At 42.0% G+C, this 13084-nt stretch overlaps 2 protein-coding genes across 4 annotated transcripts; one reads left to right on the top strand and one right to left on the bottom strand.

The window, feature by feature from the left end:
* Window positions 1-5651: 5651 nt before the first annotated feature.
* irx7 (iroquois homeobox 7) lies at window positions 5652-7330 on the top strand. The gene is made up of 2 exons (XM_071541917.1): window positions 5652-5873; window positions 6358-7330. The coding sequence occupies exons 1-2, from the start codon at window positions 5652-5654 to the stop codon at window positions 7144-7146; spliced, it is 1011 nt and encodes a 336-aa protein (XP_071398018.1). The 3' UTR covers window positions 7147-7330.
* A 1368-nt stretch (window positions 7331-8698) lies between these two features.
* On the bottom strand, window positions 8699-12818 carry cd40 (CD40 molecule, TNF receptor superfamily member 5). Of its 3 annotated transcripts, none has more exons than XM_071541891.1 (9): window positions 12681-12818; window positions 11985-12072; window positions 11621-11743; window positions 11376-11522; window positions 11163-11256; window positions 10490-10545; window positions 9837-9947; window positions 9713-9738; window positions 8699-9468 (listed from the first exon to the last, which is right to left on the bottom strand). In XM_071541891.1, exons 1-9 carry the CDS (start codon window positions 12714-12716, stop codon window positions 9187-9189), a joined length of 963 nt encoding a protein of 320 aa, XP_071397992.1. In that variant the 5' UTR covers window positions 12717-12818; the 3' UTR covers window positions 8699-9186. The 3 variants fall into 3 exon arrangements, with proteins under 3 accessions (XP_071397992.1, XP_071397991.1, XP_071397990.1); XM_071541890.1 differs by having other exon boundaries at window positions 11985-12075; window positions 12681-12817; XM_071541889.1 differs by having other exon boundaries at window positions 11985-12090; window positions 12681-12799.
* Between the last annotated feature and the right edge of the window lie 266 nt (window positions 12819-13084).

The raw sequence follows: 13084 nt of genomic DNA, 5'->3' as shown, positions 1-13084 counted from the left end.
TATATAAGCCATTTTGTGTCTGTTTTTGCTGTATTGGAAAAACCTAAAAACATTACACCTCATCAATTTCCCATCTCTGGACTTTTTGCTTTTGTCACTCACATAGCAATTCCTCCCTATCAACAAAGCAGCATTGACATGGAACTTGTGATATTTTTTTTTTTCTTTCAACACAATATCCCTCCCAAGTTTCTTAAGCTGCCTTTGATCTTACTTTAACCACCTGACTTTGTGGGCTACAGATGGAGTAAATATGGGCCCTGCTTACTCTCCATACGGCTTTAGACCTTAATTCCTGATTAGCTGAAAAGGGCAGCACTTGCTTTTGGGTCTTGGATATCAGACGACACAGAGGGGAACAGAGGCAAGTGTTTTTGTGCTTCATTTTTGAAGGGGGGATGTTAGGGGGGATAAGAGGGAGTTTCTGTAATAGATACTTATCTTACTGCCCTCAAGCCCCTCAAACAAAGTCCCCCTCTGAAGAGATTATAACCCAGGGAGGGCACATTAACTCTAATCCGATGCTTTGAGGCCTGGTCCCCACCATACCACCCTCTGCCCCACTTATTTCAGCCCTTCTGTTGTGGGGGACTACCTTGTATCTGGTGCATGTATGAGGAGAGCCTGTGGCTACACATTAGGTTTGTGTGTGTGCATGCGTGTGTGTGTGTGTGTGTTTGTGTGTGAGTCAGGGGGGTGGAGTGACTGTTTCAATAGCACGCTGACTCTAATGAAAAGCATTGAGGGGTGCATACTGCTGTGTAACTGATTCCTCTCTCTGAAGAGATTAGGCGCTACATTGTTGGTTCGGTTGCTCATTTCCATGAGAGCACAGCCTCCCACCAGCGGCTGCTTGGCTTTGTTATTTTGAGTTGGAAACACAGAGCCCAATGTCCCGGGCTTCCTTGTTGCCATTGTTTCACAAATAGGCCGAAATGTAGATGTCACGTCACAGATGCCCAATAACCTCATTAGCTGCTCTCTGTGAGGCTATAGAGGGAAAATAATAGACGCATGAACTTCAGTTTGTTCAGTTGTAACAGTTTCTGCATGGAACTGAGGTAACAGAATCCTACTCTTAAAAACGAATGGTGGAGGAACCTAATTGACTGGCGGTATATTGTTTTACTGAAAATACAAAAGTCTCCACGTGGTAAAACAAGTGAATTTGATTGAGAAAAAGATAAATATAGGACATTTTTCATAGTTGTTTTTCATAGTTTCACAGCTAACATCAATTACTCCTCGGGAAACCAATCCCTTGTCCTCCTCTTTTCCACTGTTACACTCATAAACGCTCCTTGGATCCTTGGAGCATGCTGGGCAGGGAGAGGTGGCATCCCTGCTTTGTCTATCCCACATATGTGCAGAGGAAACTTCTGGACTTCTCCGCAGTGGGCGTCCAAGTCTCTCAGGGTGGAGAGGCAGGGTGCAGCCGGCTAACAAGCTGATGTGCAACAACGAGCACACCGGGGAGCCGGTGTGACCGGGCGCAGGCAAACTGGGCCAGGCTCTAGCTGGGGGATCCTGGGGCTCCTGTACCCACCGGGGCCCACGGGGGTCGAGCGGGGCCCGACACACAGAGACACAAGCGGCGGTCCCAGCTGTCACACTGGCCGTCGCAGCCTAACCAACGCCGCCTGTCACTCACCCAGCGGAGGGCCGTCAATCAGGGCGCACCCAGGAGGGAGCTGGGAGGCGGGCCACTGCCCGGCCCTAAACAAAGACATACTTACATTTGCAAGCGGTTTCAGCGCCACTACTACTTTAAAAGAATGATAGAGTGGTCCTGATAAGAGTAATGACAAAGGACAAAGAGTGGAAGGGGGTCTGGGAAGAGGGGGATAGATAGTAAAGAGGTGGGAGAGCTTGATAACATTCACACTTTGCCTACATCTCTCCATTTGTGTTGGTGTCCCAGGAAAATCCCATTATGGAGGAAAATTGGAGCTCTGGGGGGAGACCGTCATACATTTGTTGTCAGTTGACTCTCCCAGCTTTTCAGTATAATGATATGCAAATTCTTCTCATCGAATTACTGCATTATATTTGTCTATTGTTGGTATTTTGATCGAGGGCTATTTAACTGCTCTGTTAAAATACCGTCTTTAAAGCCTGAATGAGGTATATGAATGCATAAAGGTTTCATTGTTAATTCTATCAGATATGAACAGATGACACCGTAATAGTAAACACCACAACACAAAACTAAGCATTTCTAAATACTGGTAAAAACAATACATGGTGCATTTTTTTTTTGCTTCTTTACTTTTCACCTTTTTCCATACAGACATATAACTTAACATCATTTAAATATCCTTAAAATGAAAAAAACACTTTCCCCTCTCACTGTCAGTAACATGCAGTCTTCCCACTGCCAGATTTTTATGACTCTGTCAACTTTCCCCCCTTTTAGTATCTGGCGGAGTAAAAATAAACTAACAAGGAATAGGTGTTGAGGACTCTGTGGATTCTCTTTAGGCTTTTGTTGTCTTGTTCACACCTACCTATGAGCTATTCTAATTACATGCTTAGCCCCTTTGTCAGCTCACAGGCAGGTGATGGCCTGTAATTGAGGTCACACCTAAACCTATTGTCCTGACCAGCTCATTAGCCCCTTGGACCGCCATTCTGCATTTTATCCAAAAACAGGGCCGAGTGAGTTATAATGTAAGATACGCACAGGATTTGTAAATTAAGGACACTGCATTGTTTCCATACAGAGGAATGGGGCCTGGCCTTATCAGAGAGAGAGATAATTTCATCCTCTCTCCTATCTTGTACTGCATCTCACTGGGGACTGAGGACAATCGTCTTCCATTTGGTCACTTTTCTCTTCTGTAAACGACTGACATCCTGAGAGCAAACAGCACAACTCCAACCTGTCAGAGCAAGACCAACACCTGCATTGTGGCGGAGCTGCCAAAAGAGGAAGAGAAAGAAAAGAGGTTCTACAAGAGGGACAAAAGGCTCTGCCCTGAGCTGTTTGTGTTGGGAGATGTAGACTACTGATGCCATAAGCCTCCCACTCTTTGCGCTCTAGTCATCCCATTGTAGCTGCTGTACAAATTTGCTCTAGGCCCTTGTGGACCGCACCCAAATACCTCCTTCCCTCCACCTATGCCACTTTTTATCTCACTCCATCTACCCCCAGCATGGCCTCTCTCTCTCTCTCTCTCTCTCTCTCTCTCTCTCTCTCCCTCTCTCTCTCTCTCTCTCTCTCTCACACACACACACACACACACACATACACACACACACAGGATTTTGAGCTTTGGGCCATTGGCTGCATCTTGTTAGTAAACACCACACTATTCTACTGCACCAGGGAAATCAATACATTATCTTGCACAGTTGAACTTTTTCTTATTACGTTTGCAAGCCCAATAGTTTGTTGATATTATTGATAATGCATTATTCAGATAATAATGAAATTGTTGTTGTACAAAAATAATACAAAGGTTACAGTGTGGCTCCAATTACTAAAAGTTAAAAAAGAAGACAGATTTATGCACACAGATACCAGAGAACTCATAATAATCTCAGTATGTGCATATTATGTTATAATCAGTCAATATAATGTGTGTGTGTGTATGTGTGGTGTGTGTGTGTGTGTGTGTGTGTGAGAGAACATCTTTAGCTAATGTGAGGCCCAGTGTCAGGTATTGAATTATAACACCTTTTTTGAGCTATATGATGTATATTGCTTATAGAAAGAAAAATGTGTCTTGTGCTCTGTCTCTTTGATCAGCTTCTTAACAAGAAATTTCAGATTTGAAACTTGATTCATGCTATAATTGAAAAAAAACCCTGAAAGAAACGTAAAGACGATTATCCCATAACTAGCCTAAATTTGTTATCATGAGCCCTAGTGGATCTGATCTGGTTGCTATATATAGCATTTGGCAATAAAAAAAAGTCTGTGACTAGTCTACATTTTGGGTTGAAATAAAATGAAACTGAAGAAAGGAGAGGAAAAAAAGTGAAATATAGGGAGTATCAATTTGCAAAGACAGTTTAATAAAATCATTATTCCACACAAACTGATGTAATAAAATTGTTTCAGGGAGTAAAAAGGGGGAAACAATACATGGAAAAAGTATATATTTTAAACATTTGTTTACGTTTTGACATATGGATCTTGTCTGTTGCATAAATAATGAGTAGCCTACACAAGCACACTAAGGAAGGTTCACTCTGGCTACACAATTACTATTAGTACAACTAATACTTCTACTAATACTATTGCTACTACTACTATTACTACTACTACTACTACTACTACTACTACTACTCAAAATTATGCAGAGAACGGGAGTGTGCTACTTTGAGCACAGACTCTTTTGAAGGGCAGAGGGGGACAGTGGAATAAGAAGTGTAATCTTTTCCTCTTATCTTTAACAATCCCTCCTGCCTCCCCCACATTAGCATCTGTTATCTCACAATTATCATATACATTAGTCAACACCTGTTTCACTTAACCGCGTTTAATTAGGGCCATTGAAACGATGTGCTTTAGTCAAAACAAAACCATCCGACATGTAAAGGACAGTTTGTTATTGTTCAGTCAAGAAATTAACAAATAAAAAAGGTATAGTCCTGAGGCAGGTAAAGTTGAATCTATTCATATGATGAGTTAAGCATTTTTTCTTATGTTAGATTTGCTATCGTTTTGAATGAATAGAATAAAAAAATATTTTGGATGAGGTTTGTCCTTTTTAATTTAGGCGTAAATATGGATTGGCCGAATGCTAATAGGATTGAGGAAAGAATTGCGTGGTGTTATACTTTCGAGAATCCAACGCACATTAAATTAAATTAAACTTGAGCAAATCTTTATCACTGCATTTAAGACACTTTCAATGGCCCTGACGTAAACACGCTTAACTTACCTATTAGCATAATTTGAGGCTATTCAGTGGGTTAATTCAATTGACGGACAAACTGTAGAGATCAGTAGGCGACGCTAAGTGTCAGAACAGACATTAGAGACTGACATGATGTTGTTAACTGAATTCAGGTGATTTTCTAACCAGTGCTAGACATGAGAACGAGTGTTACATTCAACATAAAATACAATGGAATATATTGTCACTATGAGATGTGCTGCGAATTAAATTAAATTTCACTCAAATTGCCTTTCTTGTTTATAGGCCTTCTGAAAAATGTGTATGGCGCTCTAGCTTTGAATAAAAAAAGTTTTATTTTTTGAAACAGCGCTGATATCAACATTAACAAAGAAGCCTATGAAAGTCTCCTTGAAAAGTCTCATTGCTATTTTTGTTTTAGTAAATGACAAACATTGATGTTTGTTACATGGAGATGGGGGGTAGTTTTAGCAGGCTATTCACCTTTTCTAGAGAAATGGTTGAATTTGAAGTGAAATTTCAATATTCTACATAAATGATTGTGTGGAGATAAGTATCACATATTTAGCCTCTTTACGACAGCGTTAAAAGGAACAGCGGAGGGCTCCTTTGATGGGATTTGCGGCCAGTGAAAGCTGTAGGTCTTTTGAACGTAGCTGTCAGTCAACACTAGTGGGACTTCCCCCCTCCTCCCCACACACACTCTCTCTGGCAACTGTGTATATAAACGGATCGAGGAGGCGGGATTGCCACTCAAACCCGAATAGCTGGGACGCAGGAAAGATGCCCGCATCACAAACTGGATTTGGCAACTTCTTCTTGGAGAGGAACAACATCAGCATGCCGACTGGATACCAGATACCGCTGCTGGGATGCCCGGCCGGGGTGCAGCAGCAACAAGCTCAGCATCTGGCAGCGATGGCAGCCGGGGTTCCCATAGCGTATTCAGGACTACAGGGATACAACTTCATCCCCTACCCACACCACAGGCACATCTCACACATGGTAAGTTGTGATGCGATATGATTCACAGATTACATTGTAATTTAGTCATTGCATGAAAAGTTAAAAGGGCTTCATAAGTAATAATGATGTAGTGATAAATAAAAGGTGGGTAAACAATGACCTCCAGTCAGTGAACACCCACTAATATAAGCAAAAGTCGATTGTATTTTCAGACAAGCATTAAGTAATGTTTCTCCCTTAAAGGACCCTAGCTTTATAACTTACAACAGTTTTATAATAGAATGAGCAATGAATTCACATCATCAAGAGTTACGTTAGCCTAAAAAGGGGGATAAACTCTATTCCACACATATTTACACAGGTGAAAATGAATTCAGGTGGGTTTATCCTCCACTGTATCCCTGCCTATTAGATGTACCAATCTTGGAATAGCGCTCTGCGTCGGTCGCCAACGCCGTGCGTAATTACGCACGGACGCGGTTCCTTGTCACTGGCTCTAAACGTTCCTTCTCTCTATTTTCAGAACAACGGTTTCGACTTGAAGGCTGCATCTCCCTACCATCACGCGCTCCTGGCTCGAGGGGGGCCGTTCTACCCACCGTACCGGCCGGGAGCAGCCGAGGACCCCGGTAGGGTCGCCAAGGTGGCCACGCGAGAGAGCACCGGCGCGCTCAAGGCCTGGCTGAACGAGCACCTGAAGAACCCGTATCCCACCAAGGGCGAGAAGATCATGCTCGCCATCATCACCAAAATGAGCCTCACGCAGGTTTCCACGTGGTTCGCCAACGCCAGGCGACGACTGAAGAAGGAGAACAGGGTCAGCTGGGCGTGTAAGGGGAAATCAGACGAGGAGGATGAGGAGCAGGAAGGCGAGAGCGAGGAAGACGAGAGCTCCCTGCACATTCATCATCATTTGGACAAGCGGGATGAGACGGAGCCTCAAGGTGACCGCGCAGACGCCGATGAGGACGCCGGCGTCGCGCTGGTCAGCTCAACGCCTGTGGATGCGCGTTTGGAGATGCCGCAGCAGCCGCACGACGAGCATAAAGACAGTGAGCTTGCACTTGGGAAGAAAGTTGACAAGAACGACTCGGAGCACACGCCATCAACTTTGGAAAGTAAAGAGAATATTACCATTCAGAAACCCAAAATCTGGTCCCTGGCAGAAACCGCCACGTCCGAGTCTGTGAAGAAACCCCTGGACAATACTTACCACCCCGCTAGCTCGCAGGTTGGAAAGCTGTGGGCTGACTGGGCTTCCAGGAACGGACTGTATGTTCCGTCATGTTATGCCACGCATGAAATTCTCTAACCGGGTATTTAGACAGAGATCAGAGACATTTTCCGCATCTTTTGCACTTTAAAGTTTTCAAACCTCAGGGATTTGAGTCGTTAATTCCCGAAGTTTGCAGTGAAATGAGAAACAGCTGTGTTCTGAGACCAAAGACTAAACATGTTGTATGTTGTTGTTGTACATAAATGTAGATGTATTTTTCCATCGCCACTCTGTAAATTATATTTCCTTTGTCTTATCATGAAGAAATATTTTTGCTTAAATAAATTCAGCAAATGATCTAACGAAATTTTGACGTGCTTTACTCATGCATTATGTAGCATTTGTACTTAATTAAGCTGGACATGACGTGTTCTCCTTCCATATGATAGAATTTAATGCAAAGCCTTATGTTTTATTTATAGCCTCGGCTATATACTTTGGGCACACACAAGAGAAAATAGTCCATACTGAGCTTTGTTTCTTACTGAAAAATGACCAGTGCTGTGCATCTATTCAAGTAAACTGCCTCTTTAAGGGAAAAAAGTGCTATTATTATTACTTAAGGCCCAACTCCATTAAATGCAGAATTAGCATTTTCTTGCAAATTAATGCATTTAAAATACTTCAGAAGAAAATATAAGGTCAATTTATCTACCTAGTTAGGAGTTTAAAGAAAGCATTGGCCTTACTTTACATATCAAACCCATGTCTATTAAATGTATCACCACCTTGTTGTTGGGTGGCAGTCATTACCTTTGACACTTCGATGACATCATGCGCTTGTAGAAGTAAGCAAAAACATCATTTTCTTTCACTAGTTGAGAAAAGTTATTATATAGCCTATATAAAGGCTTCAAAGTTGGTCTCAGATGTTTCTTTGAACCAAGTTCTCCAATATGAAATTCTCTCTCTTTGTTTCCCTTCTGCTAAGATCAGACAGGAGCACCAGGCCTCAGGTCTAATAAGGCTTTAGTATTGTTTAGGGGTTGACAGAGGGATTCTCCACTATACCAGTCCCCCAGGTTTCCATGTAAATTCAAAGGGCTGTACTTCCATTAATCCAGGGATAATGAGAAAGCCCCTGGGAGCAAAAAGCCTGAAATGCACAGTCGCCTTGTCTTCCCTCCTCACCTCTTCAAATCCCCACAAACAGAAACACACAGAGGGCAGATTAGCTCCACCTGAGCCCCTCTTAGGTGGCCCAAATCCCATGGTAAACAGGTGAATACAATGGGACATCAGCTGTCTCAAACTACAAAAAAAATGTTTGGAGGAAGAACTGATTAAATCAAATACTGGCATGCGTACGCAACTCAATGTCCTTTTGATTTTTACCTTTTTTAATTTTACTTAATGACATTCTATACGTCACTGCAAAGACAACATGCAGACTGTCTATCACAACATTATATTTCCAGTTTGAGTCTTTAAGGTGTCATATCCAGACTGCAAGTTTCCGGACTCTCAGCAGACTTCAGTGAACCACTAGCTCCCCCTTGAGGATGACATGAGGTACTACAGCACCAATTATGATTTTCTACTGCCCACGAGACAGACCGTCCTTCAGAACTAGGAAAAAATACCAAACACTCCCATGATGCAGAATTCCATTGACATAAACTTTAATGCAATACAAAAAAAAGAAGAACATTTTTTTTATTGCTATTTCAATGTCCCATCAAGGTGCTTTTTCCATGTCCCATTAAGTTGGGAATGTTTAATCACCTTGTGCAAATATGAACAAACAGTCTTTTGTAAATAATTCATGTAAACCTCGATGACTACCTGCTGCAAAATTACATGCTGACAAAACACAACTTAAAAAATGTCACTGGACTGAGGCAACACAGACAGAAGTAGGAAACAACAGAACACATGCCACTATCTTCCAAGCAATCATTAGACTATAACTCTACAGTTTAGGCATATAAGGTTTCTTTAACAATAAAGGCAATGTACAGCTTTAGTCACACATAACTATAAGTGAAATCTGAGGCAATAACACACAAGAGGTTACATTAACAACAATTACATGACAAGGAGCTTAGTGGCCAGACGGTTTGACTCAGGTTAGAGTCATAACTGAGTGTTTATTGACTCCTGTCGAGAGAGGACTTCTCTTTTCCCTTCCTCCTGTTCCACCAGATTTCCATTTTCAGTGAGACCTGGATCATCTGAGATCAAAGGCTGGCTCGGTTCCTCATTATGGCTGTCGTCATCTTCCACCGGAGTCTGTGCACCCCCTTCTTGTTCTGAGGGTCGCTCCTCATACGATAGCAAGCGTGGCTCAGCTGTCGGGTTTGCTATTGGGTTTGCTTCCCTCTCTGGATTCTTTAGTCCATCCTCCATGCAGCAGCCCTACAGAGTGAAATACTGTTAACATTACAGTGCTGAAAACACTAAATATTACATTTTCAGTCACTGGAAATGAAAAATATCAAGTACATTGCTAGGAATCCAGTGCAACAGTTTCAGTTACATTTGCTATAATTTGCATTGTTTACAGACCATTACTGTTTACCCAAGTATATATCATTTTATATGTTCTGTATCACAGAATAATATAACTAGGACCAACAGAGCAAGACAAAATCAGATTTACCTTAATCTTTGCTCGTAGCTTGTTACCTAACACAAAAGGAACAAAAGATACAGGATCTTTAGTACATTAAATACATTATTATTATTGTTTATTATTAGTGTTATTGTTTGAGTTTATTGCATACCTCTTAATTTATACAGACAATATCCTATACAAACAATCAAAGCAGCCAAGGCGAGTACAGCGCAGATGATGATGCCAGTGACCACGCCTGCTGACAGTCCTGAGCTGTTTTCTGCCAAGACGGGGAAAAGAGAGAAATCCATTCATAAAATATAAATACATCCAGTAATGTCTATATTTGCCTGTGTATTCCACTTTCACAACCAAAGTCAGATTTTCATATCTAACAACATCTGAAACGATAAAGGACAATATTTGAGTAGAATATGGACATTTCTTGTTAATTTAGAAGAATACAGAACTCATGCCTGTCTGAGATGTAACATAATACAGCATTAATACAGGGGGGCACCTATGAGACGTGTCTCTGGAGAGAAGGGTTTCAGTGCCTTTCTTAGGGGCCATCCTTACTGTTTAAAACTAAAGGTGATTCTTTAGCCACTACAACACAGTGCAGTTTATACACAAACATAGTGTGAACAATATAGCTGTACTTAGGTGAAAGCTGTCAATCCCACTGAAACCACAGAGGCCGACAGAGATTACAACTCCAGCAGTCACACGCCTACAGCATAGTTTCATTTCAAACTGGAGATAGCTAAAACTGAGTATTTAAAAAAAAATAATTCAGCAGATATCCTGTACAGTACTTACCACATTTGGTGTCAGATGTGGGTGTTCCACTTTTAACTTCGGATCCAGACTTACAACTGCAAAGATGTCAGGCATTTAAACATGTATGTCAAGCAATGTTTACAGTATTAAAGGATAGTTTTCACTTTTTTCATGTGATCAAGATTTTACTAAGGCTAATGTTAAATTAATGGGAGGTATAGGAGCAACCAAAACACGCTGTATGGTCAAATCACCTTGAATCAATCAATCATTTTGTTTTTTATGCTCATTGAGGATTTTGATGTTTGATGATTACCACACACTGCAGTTTCACCAGGCTGCTCTTAGTCTAAAGAATCATTCAACTATTGTATAAAAGTAGATTTCTTTTAAGTTAGCCGTGACGTTGGTGGAGGAATTGCTTCTAGAACAAAGGACTCCTGCACACTGTCCACTTCACTTGCAATTAGACAAGATTTATTGGGAACAACGTTTCGGTACACAGACGAAACGTTGTTCCCAATAAATCTTGTCTAATTGCAAGTGAAGTAGACAGTGTGCAGGAGTCCTTTGTTCTACTACAGTCGGCCCATGGTCTTCTCCTACGCACCTGTCGATCTACAGGTGTGCAAAAGTTCTGCTCCTGGAGGAATTGCTTCTGAAATATAAAAGTATGATCCAATGTTTTTTTTATTGGGTATCCTATACTCACACTGTCCATTTCTTGCAAGCCTCGTTTTCTGAAGTCTCATTGGAAAATGTGCCTCCAAGGCATTTTTGACACACCGTGTCATGGGTGTGATTGCCTGAAAGGGTGTGACAACCGATATGGATTCAATGTCACTGCACATAGCAAAAACAAAGCAGTCTGTGCTTTACATTGAATGTAACGTGTAAGTGTTTTGTATGTGCATTTGTGTCATACCTTTGGACTGAACCCCCTCTCCCAGTCCGCACTTGGTGTGCGGTGCACAGGTGAGGCATGCTTCACTGGAGCAGTGGTGTCCCTGCTTACACCTGCAGGGGCGCAGATGTTCCTTGCTCTTAGGGACCACAAACTCAAATTCTTTATCTGTAAGAAGGGACACAAGTTGTACATTGTGCTAATTCAAACAGAAGTCTATCAGTGTGTTAATGGATGGTTTAGTTGAGTTTGTCACAATGTCTCACTTGGGTCGCAGTATGGTTGACGTTTACATGTGGTCTTTTTTGTGTAGGCGTCTTGATACTCATTGACCTCGCATGGCTCGCACCGAGGATCCAGACACCGGCCCTCCATTGACATCCTTGTCCCTGTAAATATATGATGTATAGTCTAGTGTGGTGGACACAAAAAAAACTGACACACACTTCCTCATGGGGCTGCTCCCAGTGGTGAGTACAGCATGTGTGTGTGACCCCCCCCCCCCCCCCCACTCCCCTCCTGTTCCTAGTAGCTACATTACCTTACATTACATTCCTAGTTCCTTCCTAATTCAATCCATTAAAGGGTTAATATCATCAAACAATAAGAAAGGTCAACACTGGACTGTACCTGGACCGCACATCTTGCAGCACTGCGAGCCGTCATCGCTTTCGTACTGAGTAAGTGGATCGCACGGGGACACTGCACCGGTCACCACCTGCTGAGCAATGTCAACCTACGTTACACACACACAACAACATACAGTAGACTGTAGAGAAGGCTTTGACGGCGGGATTGTTCTGAGATCAGCTCACTTCTCACTTCCCCTGACTGAAACCACCAGACCGAGAGGGGCGCGGCGGAAAGTCCCGAACATTCACGTTATGTTTGGCAGTTACTCTGTCTCTGACACTTCATGGCAGGTGCATTTTCTTACACGTTTCAGCCTATATGCTATTAACAAAACGTGCGTATCGATATTAGCCTATAATCAGTTAAAACTTCTACTTCTGCTGATTCACTACTACTCCGTATAAAACGAAACTGAAAGTAAGCTCCGGAAAAGATGTGCGTAGGCTGTATGCCTTCAAAAATATGGAAAATTTCGACTTGCACATCGGATAAAGCAATATTTCAAATATGGATAATCAACTAGGCTACTGCATAACACGAATACATTTAAACGTGCTCCAAAGAATGAAATATTATCTACGGCGTGACTTGAGGTAGTGCTCTGCTTTAGTCCTTTAAAAGTCCTCAACAAGGGCAAACATCTTTATAATCCTGTCATTTCCTCCAGTGAAACACAATGATCGGTTTACTCACCGTAAACACCGTGCAGATTATCAGCAGCAGAGGCATCTCGGTGACTTGTGTTCTGTAGCGCAGAATATCTAAAGTGTTAAGTGGCAGTGGCAGTCAGAGCGCGAGCCTCTCTAGATGCTTATAAACAGAAAGAGGAGCTGAGCGCGTCTCCCGCATGGGGGCGTGAACGCGCCAGGGGGAATTTCCTGGTCCTTTTAGCGTTTCCTGTAAATCCAGCGCAACTGAATCCTCAAATTCTGATGTAGCAGTCTCCAAAATGTCCCGAAATTAAAGTAAAGTAAGTAAAAGTGTGTATGCGTCAGTTTATGAAAATGAAGTACAGTAATGATATATTATATTTTTAGAAGGTAGGCTATATAAAAAAAACTAACTAACAAACTCTTAAAATATCTTAAAATAGCATG

The sequence above is a fragment of the Centroberyx affinis genome, unplaced genomic scaffold, assembly GCF_046629955.1.
Source record: "Centroberyx affinis isolate AG114_WGS23_722 - 3 ecotype Tasmania unplaced genomic scaffold, CSIRO-AGI_Caff_v1 ptg003969l_1, whole genome shotgun sequence".
Taxonomy (NCBI): Eukaryota; Metazoa; Chordata; class Actinopteri; order Beryciformes; family Berycidae; genus Centroberyx; species Centroberyx affinis.
This window is presented reverse-complemented; position numbering and strand designations above follow the sequence as displayed.

Excerpts from the sequence above, each read along its gene's own strand:
- irx7 (XM_071541917.1), top strand. The coding sequence starts at position 5,652 with ATGCCCGCATCACAAACTGGATTTGGCAACTTCTTCTTGGAGAGGAAC. Across the intron at positions 5,874-6,357 it reads ACAGGCACATCTCACACATG|AACAACGGTTTCGACTTGAA; the intron begins GTAAGTTGTGAT and ends CTCTATTTTCAG.
- cd40 (XM_071541889.1), bottom strand. The coding sequence starts at position 12,716 with ATGCCTCTGCTGCTGATAATCTGCACGGTGTTTACG. Across the intron at positions 11,523-11,620 it reads TCAACCATACTGCGACCCAA|ATAAAGAATTTGAGTTTGTG; the intron begins GTGAGACATTGT and ends CCCTTCTTACAG. Across the intron at positions 9,739-9,836 it reads TTGTCTGTATAAATTAAGAG|GTAACAAGCTACGAGCAAAG; the intron begins GTATGCAATAAA and ends CTTTTGTGTTAG.